The following is an 18,097-nucleotide window of genomic DNA, read 5'->3' on the forward strand; positions in this document are numbered from 1 at the left end:
CTCCTACAGTGTTATTTCAGGTACCTCTGGAGCTAAGCAAGCCTTTCTGGATAGAGTGCTGGTTTGGACAAATGGGAGACCTCCTGAGGCCGCCTGTCCTCATGTGGAGGGCAGCTGGTACATCCTCCTGGGGCCAAGCCTCCACCTGCCCAGCCTGCCTGGCGAGCTTATTCCAAGAGGGCAGCTCACCACAGCCTGGCTTTGGCTTGTGGACTCTGAATAACCTTCATTTTAATCTTGGATTTTTCAAACCAGTGTTTGAATGTAAGCACTTGCCACCAGAGGTAGCAGTGTTGCTGCAGTTCCAGTTTAGCTTTTCTGTCATTGGGGGTTTTTCTTTTTTTTGTTGTTGTTGTTTTGTTTTGGGATCACTTTCAATCTTGAATTCTGTAGGGAGGTCTGAAAACCACGACATTTAATTGGTTCTGCCTTCAGATATCTGATAAAGTTCAAAGACACTTTCCACTTTCCTTTCCAAACCTTTTGGTGTTCCGCTGGTGCTTGGGCAAGAGCAGGCCATCTTATGCTTCCTGCCCAAAACCGAGACTGAAAACTAAAACTAGCTTTTTCTTCTCAGCCAGCATGGCTCTACGCAGTGTAGAGGGGGAAATGGTGAGGACATGGCTCCTTGGGCATATAGCCTGGCTCACAGCAAGTCTCCCAGCCTCCTGAGACAGGTGGGTGTCCCAGTGCTAGACCAGATGTGAAACTTGGAGGAGCCGAGAGGCTGTGGAGGAGACACAGGTGGAAAGAGCCAGCCAGGGTCTGCCCTTCACATTGCCTGGTTAGTTGTCTCTGCTTCTCTAAAACTGGATGGGGTGGGTAGTTAAGATTAAAGTGGTTTGCTAGATTAGTTACACGACCCATTCCCTTAAATGACCCACGTGGGACTTGGGCGGATTTTCCACAGCAGGACCTCTGGGTCATGTGGCCTTTGCTTCCTCTCAATTATCAGTTACTGAAAGCTGTATGACACAGGTGAGCATGAGCCACTTGTCGAGGACCCTGCTGTGTGTGACAGCCTCTCTGGGCAGGAGGGAGGTATACGTTGGCTGCTCCCAAGGCCTTGCCTGGGTCACACCAATCCCTGCCCTGCTGTCTGCAGAGGCACTGCAGCTTCACTTGTATGACCAGGGACCACATAACTACGATGGCATTTCACAACCTGGGTTGGTACACCCAACAAGAGACACTTCGTTAAGTGTGGCCTGGGAAATGGCAAAGGAGCGTCCGTTTGTACCTGGTTTCTATTTTGGTTGAGGGCATCTCCTTGGCTGACCTGAGGTCCCACAGCCTGTCCAGTTCTAGCCACCTCCCCCATGAAATCTGATGTGCAGAAAGAGCACAGCTAGGCCAGTCATGGGGCTCCCTTTCCAACTCTGAACCTGTCTGTCACAAAAACACATACCTTGCTGTCCTGCCCAGCAGGCTTGGAAGCCAGTGCTCAGAGCCTGAGTTGTGGGCAGCGCATTTCAGCTTGTCCTGCACAATTGGGATGAGGCCTGTTTGTCCAGGATCTCTTGTAGTTATCATTTTATTGTTCCCACTGGCCAAAGGCCAGCATGTAAACAATACTGTACACCTGACATTTTATCACTCAACAATTCAAGGACACTATCAAAGTTTAAAATGTTTCGTGGGCCATGGTACTCTTAGAAGATTTGGATCTCCCCTACCAAAACGGCGTAACCGCCCCAGAGCCTTGCTGTGTACCGTGGGTGAAGCGCCCTCATGGCTCTGTGGCACAGCTGGGTGAAAGGTCAGCCTGTCTGTCTCCTGAAGACTGTCCTTCGTAAGTGCTGTGTGGCTGTGAGGGGAGAACTGGGCCACTGAGGCCTCGGCCTTTATAAAGGGGTCTATTGTCCATTTATCCAAAACCTCAGCAGGAGTGTGGCAGACAGTGCATAAGATGACTTTTGGCTGAGGAAGGAGCCCAGCAAGGGGCTGGGCTGCTGTGGATTAGCCCCCAAGGTTATCCAGGGTGCTTTCCTGATAGTTTCCAGGGCTCTTCCCTTGGCCTAGGATATGGGTTGAATTTGGTCCACATCAGGAACAGCTGTGGGTGCTTTAAAAAACCAAAGATGTTAGCACCTGTGTCCTCCTAAATCAGAATTTCTGGACAAAGGCTTCTGGGCCCCAGAATTTCCCAAAAGGGAACCCAAAGAGAGACTCATGATCTCAAGGCACCATCACTTTACCATGTCCCTGAACACCAGCATGCCAGCAGTGCTGACCCCAACCACAGCAAGGCCAAGGTGAGCCAGGCTATCTGGGCAGGGGCTGCTGGCCTCAGGACCTCAGATCCAGACCTGTTCTTGCTAAGTGGTGACACTAGGCTGCAATGAGGAGCAGAAGGTGTCCGTAGTGCCTGCATAACTCAGGTGCAGCGGGAGCTGCAAGCACCATTATGGACAGAGAGAACAGCAGAAGTTGAAATTCTCATAATTTTAATAATGGTCAATAGCTTCTGGTTGGCTCTGAATGGTACAGTTAAACAATATACTTCAAGACCCCCCCAAAACGCGTTCACACCCCCTCAGTAGCGTTGGCTTCCATCCACATTCCACTGCCCAATCAGACTTCCACAGCCTCAGAACCCCTCCTGGGTTATGGAAATCCACACCTTAGTGTAATGAGCTGAAAAACCCCTTGGTATACCCATGATCTGTATTCTTTTTTAAAAATGACAAGTATTAAACCAAACACCTTCCCAGGCTGCCTTGCAGAGCAAGAAGGGTTAATGCGGCAATCTGAATCCTCTCCTCTCTCGCGGGCTGTGTGGCTCTGCTCCTCTCCCTGCTCTACTGAAGTCATACAGCGTAGAGTTCGTAAATCTTCTTTACACAGTACACCAGGGCGGCCAGTGCTATCGTGTTGTGCAGTCTCTTTCTGTGCAGGTCGTCCTTCCGGACCAGCACCACCGGGGTGGAGGAGGTGAGTGTGTGCAGAGGCAGGCGGGACAGTTTATAGGCATCGTACTCCACTTGGTACTTGCAGCAAGGGTCAAACTGCCAGGAGATCCCGTAGAGGGTGCAGCAAGCCAGGCTCAGCGCACCAGCGGGCAGGGAGATGTAGTGGGAATAATCTAAGGGCAGTGCCAATGGGGTGAAGAGGCAGGCAGTACCCGCCAGCACGGTCGTCTTGTGCAGGCAATTGCCCACGGTGATCCAGCGCGCAGTCTCATCGCCGATGCGGGTGGGCTCGATCACAATGTACTTGTACTGGGCTTCCAGGGCCTGCTCCAGCTCATATTCAAACTGGTCTTGGGCGTTCTCCCCATTGTAGATCTCGTGCACAATGTAGCAGTCCGTGGCCGACAAGCTCACCCTTTGATGGGGGAGAAAGACAAGGCGGTTAGGCTGAAGCACTGGACTGGGTTTCACTAAGATGCTGGAAGCATCACTTATTTATTTATTTATTTATTTATTTATTTAATTTTTATTGTTGGTTGTTCAAAACATTACATGTTTCACACTTTGATTCAAGTGGGTTATGTGGAAGCATCACTTATGTGTTTATCTGCTCTAGAACCCAACAGACAAGATAATCAGTAAACATTTTTCTTTCTGAGAGAATGAAAGAACAAAATGAAAGATGCAGAAAAAGGGGTAACTGGTGCATCTGACAAGCCACCACACTGTATGCCAGCTTGCTGGGGAGCGTAGTGCGGCACCCTAGCAGACTGCCAAGTTGGCACACAGCCCAAAGGGAAAAAAGTGATTGCAGCACAGAATGCCACAGACCCGAACACAGCAGATGCACAAGGTCAACAGCTCGGAAGCTGTCTTGGATTGTCAAGACAACTGCAGTAGGGTTTTTCTATGGAAACCAACATACCCCTCAGGACATGATACTGAACAACCCTGCCCTTTGCTCAGTTCAAAAGTGGCCATCCATCGTTTGCACAACTGAAAACAAAAAGGGACAGCTTCACCTCAGGGGCCCCCTGGGAGGACAGGCACAGCAGGCCCAGGAATAGCAGCTACTCGGGGGAAATGAAGCCCTCTCTGAGATGAGAAAAGAGTAGCAACTCATAGGCAGAAGCATCTGTAGGGTTTCTCAATCAGGCAGCCTAGATGATGGCCCAATCTGGACCCTGCAGGCCTAGGATTCACCACTGAGGGCTGCTCTCATGCCCCAAAAGACACTGTTCACAGGGATCTGCCTCAAACCTTTGCTTCCCCCTCGCACTGCGGATGGATGACATGACCCTGACCAGGTAAAGAGGAATCTAGAACTGTAAGGAAGGGCTCAGCTCTGTCAAAGCCACATGACAGCTGGGCCTCAGTCCCAGCAGCAAGCATGGGCCGAAGTGGCTTGTTAGGCAATATGAAGTCTTTGATGCACATTTCCTATCCAAAGCAGAATCTTCTCAAACCCAGGACAGGCAAACCTAAGTACAGGGCTGCACAGCCCTTTCTACGTCTCCTGGGGCTTATTTCAACCTGTCCAGATCTAAGCCTACACAGTGCCATCCAGCATGGACTGCTTCTCCTAGTTTTACGCCCTCTGCTCGCTTCATAAGATGCCTTCTTCAGCTGGATGTGGTGCACACACCTGTAATCCCAGCGACGCTGAAGCAGGAAGATCGCAAATTTGTGACCAGTAAACAACTCAGTGAGACCCTGTCTCAAAATAAAAAAGAAAGGGGCTGGAATGTAGCTCAGTAGTAAAGCACCCCTGGGTTTGATCTCTAGTACAAAAAATGAAGTCTTCATCCAAGCCTCGCAGAGACATTCAAAACACAGCTCTGTGTCACATATGCCTCAATGAAAAATAGCCCCTAGTCCCTAAACCTGGTCGTCACCACTTCCCCACCCAAATCTATGCCCCTCCAACCAGGGGTCTCTGGCCAGGGGCTGATTCTCCCTGACAGGAACTGGGCTCCTTCAGTGGCCAATAAGAAGCACAGCATAAAGTGTTCACAGAAGGCCCAGCCTACAAGGCTGGTCTCTGCAGCCACACTGCCCACACAGTGGTGGCTAAGGCCTAGCCTAGGCAGCTGGTCCCAGCAGCCATACCAGCACACACAGTGGTGGCTGAACTGAGTACCCCAGGGTGGCCACAGACACTGTGGAGACCAGAGAAGAACCCTCTCAGCCCACCACAGGAGGATCCCAACCCTCCCTCAAAGAAACAGCATGCGAGGGCACAGTGGAAACTGGACTGCTGGGGGCAAACACCAAGAAACAGGTGACCAGAGAGCCTGACAGATTAGACTCCTTCCGGTTGTCATTCTTGGACAGGATCTGGCACTTTATTTCATTTATCTGGGGGGATGGGGTAGCACACATGCTAAGCTCCAGCCAAGATTCAGCACTTTAAAAATTCACTTTTAGGGCTGGGGTTGTGGCTCAGCGGTAGAGTGCTCGCCTAGCAATTGAGCTTTCAATCCTCAATCTGGGTTCAATCCTCAGTACCACATTAAAATAAATAAATAAAGGTATTGTGTCCAACTACAACTAAAAAAATAAATGTTTTTTAAAAATTCACTTTTAGTAAACAGACAAGGAAACCTCAGAGGCAGGGTTTCACTCTGGCTGGATAACAACTAATGAATGTTCTTATGTGGTCACATAAAAAATGAAAGTCAGCTAGGCACAGTGGCGCACATCTGTAATCCCAGTGGCTAGGGAGGCTGAGTCAGGAGAATCTCGAGTTTAAAGCCAGCCTCAGCAATGGCAAGGTTCTTATTAGCAACTCAGGGAGACCTGTCTCTAAATAAAATACAAAATAGGGCTGGCGGGGCTGGGGTAGTGGCTCAGTGGTGGAGTGCTCGCCCAGCATGTGTGAGGCACTGGGCTCAACCCTCAGCATTGTGTCCATCTACAACTAAAGAAAAAAGTATAATAAAAAAAAAAAAAGAAAGAAAGAAAGGGCTGGGGATGTGGCTCAGTGGTCGAGTGCCCCTGAGTTCAATCCCCAGCACCAAAAAAAAAACAAAAAAAAACATAGGTAAAGGGCCGACTGTGCACCCATATGCCAAGGGAGGGGATCCCACTCAAAATGGGAGCATCTTTAATAAAAGGCTTTGGCTTGGACCCAGAAAAAAAGAACTCTTTATCCTGGAAAGGTATCTGTGATTAAACTGAGCTAAGGCAATGCCTGCTAATTAAATCACAGGCCCTGATTAAACTGTGCACTGGAGAGAAATGACTCCCTGGGGTCAGACAAGAAACCTCAACATGGGATGTGGCCAAAGCAGCCTGTGACACGGTATGCCAGTCACTGGGCTGCCAAAGACACATAGGAAGCCGAAGAAATGGGAAAGCAGGGTTTCCCTTTAAGTTTCTTTGTAAAGTTTCTCCTTCTGGAGAAAATTCAGGTGACTGCAGCTGTTTCTCTCAAGCAGAATTCAGCATCTTAAAAGCCACCTTAAGCAGACAAATAAGGTGGCCTGAATCAGGGTTTCACTCTGGCTGGGCGAGAAGAGGGGCTGAGTAGTCTCTGATGGTCACACAGAAATCAAAGTCAGTGCTAAGGGGTGACTGTGCTCCCTGGTGTGTGGGAGTGACAGGGTTTCTACTCCCAGGTGGGAACATTTCTGGCTAAGAGATTTCCTTTAGGGTCATGTATATTAGCCAAGAGAGGCCGAGGGCCCCGAGAACAAGAGGCCTAAGGGATTAAACCATGCATCCATCTGCGAAACCAAAAAGGAGTTGCTTTCAAGCTAATTTGTGTCCTGCAGACTCTGAAAGTGAGGGGACAAGACACCTCACCATGGGGTGTCAGAGGTGAGCGCTCACCCCCATGAAACACTCAAAACAAAAGTTGGCATCAAGCTGATACTACAGAGTCTTCTCACCCAGACCCTGTTCCACAGTGCTGTCTTGCCCTTGTCTGCTGGCAGGCCTGCAGCCATCCTGAATGTATTTTTCACATGGTGTTTTTTCTCAGCAAGGAGCAGCCAGTCAAACCAGCACCTGGAGTGCTCCATCTTACAAACACATCAGTGGGCAGATGCCATCTCCCCAGCTCCCTCTCCAAGCCCAGACGGCACCCATATCCACCCAGGCCCACCCTGCCCCAACCCTCTGCATGGCAGGATCCCTCAGGTTCCTTGGGCAGGCATGGTAGACACCTCCCACCACTTGTCAAGACAGATTAGTGGGTGTATGAGTCCCAACATGTCTAGGAGTGACTCCAAAGACCTAAACTCCTGCCTTGCTGCTGTTGTCCTGCATCCCAGCCCCACAACATGGGAACAGCAGCAAGCAGACACTGGGTCAGTAAACTGCTCCCAAGGCAGTGGCCTTCTGTCCTCACTGGGTCCAGGCATCTGCTGCCCTCACTGTAGGTGGCCTCATGAATGCCACAGCCTGTAGTGAGCAAGTATAGACACGGTGCGTCCACCTGATACTCACATCTGAGAGCTGGTTTCATAGACAGCTCCCCACTGCCTGCCAAGATCACTTTGGCTTCCTGGAGCCCTGTGTCTTACTGTGAGCAGCTCAGTCTGCTCCTATCCCATGGGCAAAACTTTATACATAGTATGAAAATAAGTACACGGCCAGCTGAAGGCGCCAGGTGCTTCAAACAAGAGCAGGCTCTGAAGAAGGCCCAGGCAGTGTCCTGTTTTACTGCCCCCCAAACCAACCACCAATTCTGCTGTAAAAGTCAGTTAAGGAAAGGGATTCTCGTTTTCTGTCAGGTGGGATAAAATCTGAAGTTTGGAGAAGTAAATTTCCAGGATACCATATGATTTACGAGGAAGGAGATGGCAAGATTCAGACCACAACCAATCCAGACACACAGGAAGCAGGAGCAGCTCTGTCAGAGTCCGCCAGGCCAGGCCAGGCCAAGTACCCCATATCCCAGGTGCTGGTGGAGGCAAGGTGCTGTCTGCCACCGTACAAGTACATTTTAAAGGGCTCAGGTCTGCACTGGTGATATGGACTCTGGACTGTTTTACTTCAGAAACCGGTTGCTGAGTTCTCTAAGAGCCAAGTCCAGTCACTGCTCAACCATGCCAGCACTCACCCCCAAAGCTTAATTTTGCTTCTGGGTCAAATGTAACCCAGCTAAGAACCCAGTTGGAAGGCTGCCTTGAACCATTCAGAACATTATCAACTGATCTCCAGCTTACAAGGCAATGGGCCTTCGAACCTGAGTGGCCTGACCCCTGGTATGTGGAAGCAGACTTTTTAAAAAAGCAATACAGTCTCTCTTATAAGTATCCCTTATCAATATTTGAATATCCCTTTCCAAATGCTTAAGAATAAAAGTGTTCAGCATTTGGGGATTAATGAGATGTCTTGGGGATGGGACCAAGTCTAAACATAAAATCCTTTTTTGTTTCACCTACACCTTGTAGCCTGAAGGTAAATTTACACAATATTTTTAGTGCACCTGCATTTGGACAATTACCTATCACACGAGGTTTTGTGTGGAATATTCCACTTGTGGAATAATATGGGCACTCAAAATGTATCAGATTTTGGAGTATTTTGGTATGCTCAACCTGTAGCTAGTTGGGATCTTTTGAACTCCAGGCTTCCTAAGAGGCCATATTTTTACTTTTCTCTGCATGTGTGAAATGACCGCTGAGAGTCTACATTAAAAAGCAAACAAAAAGCAGCAGCAGTGATGGTACAGAACAGTGTTTATAATATGCCATCTGTAGTGTAATTTTTTTTTTTAAGTATCTATTTGCTTTTATACGCACAGAACATTTCTGGAAGGAGACAAAAAGACCTGAGAATCTGTCACTAAGGGGAACTGAGTAGCTCAGAAAAGGAAGGGGGTCTCTTTTTTACTAAATGACCTTTGACTCTTTTAAACTTGGCATAATATCTGGCACTTTAAAAATCACTAAATGTAAGGCTGGGGCCGGGGCTGTGCTCAGTGGTAGAGCGCCTGCCTCGCATGTATGAGGCACTGGGTTCAAACCTCAGCATCACATAAAAATAAATAATTTTGTCCAACTACAACTAAAAAAAATATATTTTTAAAAAAATCACTAAATGCAGCTGGGGGCAGGCAACAGTTCAAGCAACTCCAAGGGCTGCCGCAGACACTGTGGTGCCTCAGTTCACGGCACTTGTGAGTAGGTGTTACGGGCCTGACTCCCTCTTTCCGTCTGCAACCCCATCTGGCCTTTGGGCCCTCAGTTTGCCACCAAGGGGAATCAACTGGCGAATAAACCCCTGGGGAATGCTGCGTTACAGTCAAAGTGCACCACAGTGAAAACCCAACAGGACACAAAATTTCCCCTCTGGGACCTGGGCACCCTAAGAGTATGCCAGGCAGCCTACTCAGAGACCAGCCCTCTGTCCAGCCCATATGGTGAGGCCAGGCTTGAATTTCAAATGCAGGGACCCCCACAGGCTGGTGACATCCCCAAAAAAGTCAAGAGCTATGCAAGTTTGTGCAAGCAGCACTGTTTGGTGAATGCAAGTGACTAATGAACTAAACTAACGCCACCAGAATGAGGGTGAACGGGTGCCACCTTGTGTGTGGGGGGCACATGCAGATTCCTCTTGTGTAGCAGACTATGAGGAAGCACAAGAAGGGGGTTCACGAGCCAGGTGGCCTGTGCTGGGGAGACTGATGTGGGCCAAGGAAAGGCTAGTCTTCTACTTGCTAAGCTCTACTTGTGGTAAGCACAGGTTATTGTTACTTCCTAAATGTGGCAAATGCAATTTTAACACTTTAGTCTTTTTAAATGTACAGTTCAGTAGTGTTAAGTATGTCCACACTTTTGTACAGCTGATTTCTAGAACTTTTTCCTCTTGCAAAAGCAAAACTCTGTGCTCATTTAATATCTTCCCATCCCCTGGCAATTATCCTACTATCTGTCTGTATGAATCTGACGGTCCTACAGAACTCCTAGGAGTACTTATCCTTCTGTGACTGGCTATTTCACTTAGCATAATGCCCTCAAGGTTCAGCCACATCAAACCATGTTCCAGACTCTCCTTCCTTTTTAAGGCTGAATAGGGTTCCATTGTATAGCTACATCATACTGTGTTTATCCATTCATTTACCAATGGACACTTGGGTTATTTCCACCTCTTGACTATTATGAATAATGCTGTTATGAACGAAGGTGTACAAGTATCTATTCAAGTCCCTGTTTTTCAATTCTTTTGTTTATATGCCCAGAAGTAGAATTGCTGGATTATACAGCAATTCTATGTTCAATTTTTATGGACCTGTGGTAGTTTTCTACAGTGACTGCACCATTTTACCTTACCACCCTCATTTTACCTTACCACAAATTTTTCCACATTTTCCCCAATACCTGTTCTTCCTCCCTCCCTCTCTCCTTCCCTTTGGATTAAACCCAGGGGTGCTCTACCACTGAGCTATACTCTCAGCCCTTTTTGAGAGAGGGTCTCGCTATATTGCTCCAGATGGCCTTGAATTGGCGATTTTCCTGCTTCAGCCTCCCAAGTCACTGAGGTTCTACTTTCTTCTAATAGTAGCCATCCTACTATTGTGTGATAATGGTAACTCACTGTAGTTCTTTTTTTTTTTTTTTAATATTTTTAGTTATAAATGGACACAATATCTTTTATTTATTTTTATGTGGTGCTGATGAAGATCGAACCCAGTACCTCATATGTGAGGCAAGCGCTCTGCCACTGAGCCACAATCCCAGCCCCTCACTGTAGTTCTTATTTTTTTCTTTGCATGCTGCAGATAGAACTCAGATCCTTGCACTTGCCAAGCATGTTATGAGCTACACTCCCAGCCCTTGATTTATATTTTTATTGAGGTAGAATACACAGGCCATACAATTCACCCACTTAAGGCAGACAATTCAGCAGCTCAGCATTTTCAGAGTTGTGTAATTAAACCCACAATTTTGGAACACTTTCATCACCTCAAAAAGAAATCCTGGCTGGGTGTGGTGGTGTACAGCAATTCGGGAGGCTAAGGCAGGAGGATAACAAGTTCAAGTTCAGCTTGGGCAACTTAGTGAGACCCTGTCTTAAAAAAAAAAAAAAAAGCTAGGGTTGTACAGCACCCCTTGGGTTCAATCCCCAGCACCACAAAAGAACCACAAAACCCAAACACCTGTACCTGTACCCACCACTAAGGACGTTTCCCATTTCCCCTAGCCCTTGGCAACCAACATTCCACTTCATGACTTACGGATTTGCCACTTCTGGGCCTTCCATATAAACAGAATCATATGTGTTGTTTTATGACTGGCTTCTTTCATTTATCATAACTTAAAAAAAATATTTTTAGTTGTAGATGGACATAATACCTTTATTTTATTTATTTTTATGTGGTGTTGAGGCACCCAGTGCCTCACGCGTGCTAGGTAAGTATTCTACCATTGAGCCACAACCCCAGCCCTATCATCATGTTTTTAAGTCATCACGTTGAAGCTAGGTGCCATGACACACGCCTGTAATCCCAATGACTCTGGAGGCTGAGGCAGGAGGAACACAAGTTTGAGGCCAGCCTCAGCAACTTAGCAAGACCTATCTCAAAATAAAAAAGGGCTGGGGATGTAGCTCAATGATGAAGAGCCCCTGCATTCAATCCCCAGTACCAAAAAAATAAAAAATAAAATCATCATGTTGTAGCATATACACTTTTGATATAGTTAACACATATTCTTTAAAACACAAGACAGATAAATATATGAGGGAAGTCTATTGCTACACACAAATATATATCTCATTTTTCTTTGGGTGGTGGCCTAACAGTTGATCTCTAGATTTATTTTTTTCCATGCCTTTGTTTTTTATTAAAAAACAAATATGCTTCTTTTATAATGTGAAAATAATTATAAACGTTTTCATAAAAACAAAAACAAAAAAAAAACTCACTCAAAAACCTGTATCCCTTGTAGTGAAGAGACAAGACAACCAGTGAGTCTCCACTACCCAAGATAACAGGAGGCAGCTCACTTCCAGCTCTGGAACCTTCTCAATGCCCATGGAGAAGCAACAAGGAACAAGCCCACCAATCCAGAGGTGTCCAGGAGCAGGGAACTTCACATGATTGAGGTATCGTGTTGGTATCACACTCCTGCAGTCCTGCCAGAAAAGGGATGAACGGTCCCATTCCCCTTGCACTCAAGCAAGCAATGGCTCCACTGCTCTGCAAGTCTCCATCATTTCCTGGTCTTGCTGACCCAGGAGAACTCAATCTAACTGTAGTGCAAGCACTGGCTTTAGCCCACTTCCTGGAGTGGGGGCCCAGGCTCTCCCAAGTAGGGCTCAAGGGTGAGCTCACCTATAAAATAAAAAGGGAGACCCGGGCACAGCGATGCATGCCTGTAATCCCAGCTGACGCTGGAGGATCGCAAGTTTAAGACCAGCTTTAACAACTTGGCGAGACACTGTCTCAAAATAAAAAAGGCTGGGGGTATAACTCAGTGAATGCTTCTGGGTTTCACCCCCAGTATCACACACACACACAAAAAGAAAACAAAGGGACTTTGGCATGAGTTCCTTGAAGGCTGAGACTTTACACCATGACACGCCCCCAGCACAGGGCCTGAATGTAACAGGTTCCCCCCCCAAAAATAGATGGACATTTGTAATGAGTGACAGGAAGAGAAAATGATGATACAATGATATAATTAAAATAAATGATGCCTGAAAATTTAAATTAGGTCCATTATCAGCCTGCTTTTCACTTTATATGTGTCATTCAATCACCGTGTGTGACATGAGGTGCTGAATTCTTGTGGACAAGAATTCAGGTTACAGTTCAGAGCCTGAAGTTCTTCATTATAAAAACTGTTGATTCCCTAAATTTAATGGAGTGGAAACCTGTTTTTGGCTAACCAAGCATTGCTTCCCCAGGACCCTAAAGAAAACAGAAAGATTAGCAGGAAAATCCTATGTTACCAATTAAAGATCACTGAGGACAGAAAGGCACAGGCACATATGCCCAAAACAGTTCCAGAAGTCCAAGGAACTTTCACAGGGCACCTGACACTTTCATCCATCTCAGAGAAAACAACCTGTAAGAAGAGGTCACTCTCCTACTCTTCAGTCTGCTAATCAAGTAGCAATTTTGCCTCAGGAACAAGAACACAATACATACAAGTGTGGAAGACAAGGGGCCTGGCTTCAAGTTCTCTCTCACTTAACTGGCTTTGTGTCCAAGAGCAAAACACCTTGCTAACTTGTGCCAGTTTCCTGTGTCAAATGGTGCCAAAGGCCCTGGCTCTCCCAAAGCACTGCAATGCCCTCAGGAACTGGGCCAGGTGTGCAAATCTAATTTGAAAAGCACCACCCGGTGTGAGGCACCTGTGACTATATAAGTTAATTACAATTAGATAAAATGAAATAAATTCAGCCCCTCAGACACCCTAGTCACATTTCAAGCATTCAATAGTCACATGTGGCTCACGGCTGCCCTGATGCACAACAGAGATACAGAACATTTCTGCCATGGCGGCAAGGACTTCTGCACAGCCCTTACCTCAACTGTTAAGGCTGCTGAATGGTTATTGGCTTTTTATAAGACACGAGTGCAAATCCTGTGCCTGTTCATCTCATCCAGACCAGGAAGAAAAACTTCTACCACACAAGAGGGCCAGAATGGGAATCACCCAAGAGACATTAACTGGCACAGGTTAGTGAGGTGTTTTGCCCTTGGACACCAAACCAAGCTGGGGCTGGGGCTGGGACTCAGTGGCAGAGTGCGAGGCACTGGGTTCAATCCTTAGCACCACCTAAAAATAAACAAAATAAAGGCATTCTGTCCATTTACAACTACAAATTAAAAAACAAAAAAACAAAACAAAAACCCAAATCCCAACAGTCCTTAGCACTAAAAGGGAAGGATCAGAACAGAAAGGGGTGTGTCACCCCAGGAACATGAACCAACCTGCCCACGTGGCCATCCGTTGATCTGGAGTGGGCACTAAACCCTACACTGACCACCTGGATCTTATCATCTGGGTTTACAGATAAAACACAGCCCTCTAGAGGAGGACATGGTGTTGATTCTCACAACTCCATGAAACTAGCTGTCTAACAAATGCCAGGGGAAACAGCTGCACAGGCCAGGGGAGGGAAGGCTGCAAAAAATGATCAAACCCCAAAAGCTGAAGACCCCAGGCTGCCCTGCATCATGATCAGATGCAGACTGGTACATGTTCACATGATTATAAGAACAGGAACTCAGAGCACATGGCTAGACTCATATTCCAACAATCACAGAAAACTCAGGGATGCTCAGGAACCCTGAGAGAGCAGCACCAAGCAGTCCACGTAAGACAGGTGGGCTGTGAGCTAGTCCTGGCTGGCACAAAGGTGGGAGACACAGATACCTGCTCTGTGCTTTCCTAGATGGGCAAGTGTACCTCAAAGATGCCAGCAGGACAAGTGGCAACCTGTTTGATGTGCTTGCTGCTAGTATGCTGAATTGTGGACAAGAATTCAGGTTACAGCTCAGAGTCTGATATTCTTCATTATAAAAACTGTTGATTCCCTAAATTTAACGGAGTAGAGAGAAAAATCATGTAAGCAGCTATCAGTTTGGTGTTTCTACCCCTCCTAAGCCAGCACTGTCCACAGACACAGAACTTTATGCAGTGGCGGAATGTTCTGTTCTGTATGATATGGTAGCCACTAACCAAAACTGGCTACTGAGCACTTGAAATGTGGCTGGTGGGACTGAGGTGCTAAATTTTTCATTTAATTAATTTAAATGTAATAGCATATGGTTAGTGGCTATGGAATTTCTGATAGTTCAGTAATTCAGTTCTAATCTAGAACTGAGTCTAGAAACACTCAAGAGCCAGGTAGAGCAAAACTCCATCCACTGCATGCAGTAGAGTCTGGCAAATCCAGCAAATTTGTCCAAAGTATTGCTCTACTCCAGTCCCTATCCCAGACCACATGATGTATATCCTTCAGTTTCAGCATAAAGCAGACGCCAACCAGGTGTAAGCAGTGACTTGGGAAAGTGGAGGTGAAATTTGAGTCAGTCTAAATGTGACATGGAATAAAATAATTTAGGAGCCATAAACAGCCTATTTTAGTCATGAGGGCCAATAATACACTCAGGCCTCATAATCTATGGTGCTAGGGCAACCAATTAATCCGGCCTGTTCCACCCAAGTTCTTGCCACTAACTGAGGAGGAATGGAGGTGTGCCCAGAAGTCAGCTCCATAGCTCGGGGGCGGGTTAAATTTCCAAGCCCTGCTCAACGTGGGAGGATCTTAGGAAAGATGTGCTCTGGCAAATGACTCCTCTGAAGGAACCTAGCTAAGGCCTTATAACAAAAATAAAGAGGGGAAAACATCAAGCCATACCAAGTGATCTGGAAAGAGGGCAGATGGTGACTCTGAAACAAACAAAAAAATAGATGCCCATTCCTGGATGACAGGCAACATCTGCATGTGCAAGTACAGTTCCTGACCAAAGGTCACAACCTGAACATCTACAGAGACCAGGCAGGTAACTGCAGTGAGTCAAGCTGTCAGGTGAGGAATGATGAACTAAAAAGCACTTGCCCTGACCAAAGAGAAAGCTACTACTCAGCTTTGCAGAGAGCTTTATGCAAAATCTGTCAGCCAACTCATTTAAATTCTCTGAAAATCTGTTGAGAGGCAGGCGCAGTAACACATGCCCGCAATCCCAGTGACCCAGGGGCCCAAGGCAGGAGGATTACAAGTTTGAAGTCAGCCTCTGCAACTCTGTGAGATCCTGTCTCAAAATAAAAAGGACTGGGGTGTAGCTCAGTGGTAGAGTACCTCTGGGCTCCAATTCCAGTACTACCAAAACAAAACAAAAGTGTCAAGATGCAACCATCGAAGACAGGATTATTTAGTCTATGGGCTGTGATTGGTAAAACTGTTCTGAAATTAACTAACACTTATCAAAAATAATTCCCAATATCTATTTTCTTTGATCTATGAAAACTTAACCTTTGCTGGCAAGCTCCAGTACCATGTTTGAGGCATCTCTATTTGGCTCTTTGAGTTGTTCTTATTTAGAGAGGAAGAATGCCTTTTCCTCTAATACTGAACTTTCTAAGCCAGATCATTTGCTATTACTAAAAGATCTTTGTTGCGTTAACGGTCTTGAAAGTGTTAGGTTTTAAGGGCCTATGGAAATCATAAAGATAACTTCTTCTGATAATCCAATCCATTCAAGAAATACCAGGTGGGAGTTGAAAAGACAGATTCATTGTCACTGCTTTTTCAAGGAAGAGGCAATGAAGAAAGAAAATACTGTATACCTGTGAGCTCAAGAATAAAAAGTAGCCGGGCATGGTGGTACACACCTGTAATCCCAGTGGCGAGGGAGGCTGAGGCAGGAGGATGGCAATTTCAAAGCCAGCCTCAGCAATTTAGTGCGGTCCTAAGCAACTCAGCAAGACCCTATCTCTAAATAAAATACAAAAAAGGACTGGGATGTGGCTCAGTGGTTAAGTGCCCCTGGGTTCAATCCCTGGTACCAAAAAAAGAAAAAAAAAAAAGTAAGCTATCACAACTGCCAAACAGGAAGAAAGACTCTTGTAGGTAGGAAAAGTCATCTGCAGGCAATGTCAATGAACATGGGTTGGAATCACTTAAAGAAAAGGAACAATACAGACAGAACTTTTGACGATCCTCCTTCAAAAGACCAAAAAAAAAAAAAGGAAAACCAAAACTTTACTTTCTTCTGATCTCCTCTATACCAATCAAACCTTAGCAAAATGGACAGGGCAGTTTAATCCTGGTGGCTCCACTGATATACACCACTCTCCCAAACTTCTAGGGGTTGAACAGTTTCTAGTAGCTTCTACTAGCTGAAAGCGCTTTTCAGAAGCAAAATCCTCGAGTTCGACACGGAAACTACTCCAGTACCATCTTCTGGAAACGGGTCATCAAAATAGAGGTCCACCTTGGAAAAAACAAGCTCGTAGCGTCCTAGCCACACACCATTCATTGGGAAAGGTCACTTTAAAGGACTTGAAGGGTAGGAGCACTTGCTGAGAGCCCTCCAAAAGCCAAGCCCCTTCAGGCAGCGGCCGGCGCGGGCCCGGAAGGCACCTCGGCCGGGCTCGGCTCCCCGGCGGACGTGCGCACCGCGCCTGCCCCGGGCCCGTCCGCTCTGCGCGGCCTTCCCCTCCCCTCCCCTCCCTCCCGGGACCGCTCCTCGCCACGTCGGGGGCCGAGACCGCCACGTGCGCCGCCCGGCAGGGGCCCGGTGCTCCCGAGCGGCCTGCGCTCGCCTCCGCCCGCACGGTGGGGCGCCGGGCCCGCGGCCACCCTCCTGGGGTCCTCGGCACCGCCTGGAGGCCGATCCTGCTCCCTCCGGCTCCCGGCTCCTCCCGGGCTGGAACCCGTGTGCCCGGCGAGGGACGGGGATCCGGGGCTCGGCAGGGAGACGCGCCGCCCCGGGAGGCCTCGCCGCGCTCCCCGGCTGCCGGGTCGCCCGTCCCGGCAGGAGCACGCCGCTGGACCTCACCTCTCTCGGGAGCTGCCGCCGCTGCTGCCCGGGCCCAGACGCCTCCTTCCCCAAGCGGCCATCTTGGAGACTCTCGGCTCCCCCGTGTCTGGCGCCGAGGCGGGCGGGCGGGCCGAGGGGAAATGTAGTCCGGCCGGCAGCCTCAAGGCGCGGGCCGCGGCGCGCCGAACTACGACGCCCACAATGCCGCGCGCCGGAAGCCGCCGCCGGGCCGCCTGCGCCGGGAGGAGCCGGAGCCCTCGCAGCTCGCGCCTGTGGGCACCCGCGCCCGGCTCCGGGACGTCCTTGGGGTTCGAGCGGGAGTGCTGAAGGAGAGGGGAAGACGGCGCCTACAACTCCCAGGGCGCCGCGCTGGGGCAGCCGGCCTCCTGGCCTTCGGGGCGGCGGCCGCCGCTGAGGTCACAGAGGGGCGGGAGGCGCCGCCCGGCCCCCATTTCTCTGGACGCGGGGTGCACTTGGGAGCCCGGGACCGACGCGCACTGCTGCGGAGCGCCTTCCTGCGGGTCGGGGCCGTGGGAGGGTGTGACAGCAGACAGCTGGCTACGGCACGTGACCGGTGCTGCGAGGGGAATCGAGGTTCCGCGTTCGGGAAGAGTCTGTGGAGCTTGGGTTGCATGACCCGTTTCGGGAGTATGCACTGTTGCACGAGACCAGCCTAGTTTCGGTACCTTTAAAGGCATCAGTTGGGCTGCCCCAGGTCCTGCCTTTGCCTGTC

The 18,097-nt window shown here is 48.3% G+C and overlaps 1 protein-coding gene across 1 annotated transcript; it reads right to left on the reverse strand.

The window, feature by feature from the left end:
- Positions 1 to 2,430: 2,430 nt before the first annotated feature.
- On the reverse strand, positions 2,431 to 17,535 carry Tmem11 (transmembrane protein 11). Its single transcript, XM_046456701.2, has 2 exons — positions 17,383 to 17,535; positions 2,431 to 3,327 (listed from the first exon to the last, which is right to left on the reverse strand). Exons 1-2 carry the CDS (start codon positions 17,442 to 17,444, stop codon positions 2,811 to 2,813), a joined length of 579 nt encoding a protein of 192 aa, XP_046312657.1. The 5' UTR covers positions 17,445 to 17,535; the 3' UTR covers positions 2,431 to 2,810.
- Between the last annotated feature and the right edge of the window lie 562 nt (positions 17,536 to 18,097).

This window comes from Marmota monax, unplaced genomic scaffold (assembly GCF_021218885.2).
Source record: "Marmota monax isolate L192 unplaced genomic scaffold, Marmota_monax_Labrador192_F-V1.1 WCK01_AAM20220418_F8-fsc00291, whole genome shotgun sequence".
In the NCBI taxonomy this organism is placed as follows: Eukaryota; Metazoa; Chordata; class Mammalia; order Rodentia; family Sciuridae; genus Marmota; species Marmota monax.

Excerpts from the sequence above, each read along its gene's own strand:
- Tmem11 (XM_046456701.2), bottom strand. The coding sequence starts at position 17,444 with ATGGCCGCTTGGGGAAGGAGGCGTCTGGGCCCGGGCAGCAGCGGCGGC. Across the intron at positions 3,328-17,382 it reads GGCGGCAGCTCCCGAGAGAG|GGTGAGCTTGTCGGCCACGG; the intron begins GTGAGGTCCAGC and ends CCCCCATCAAAG.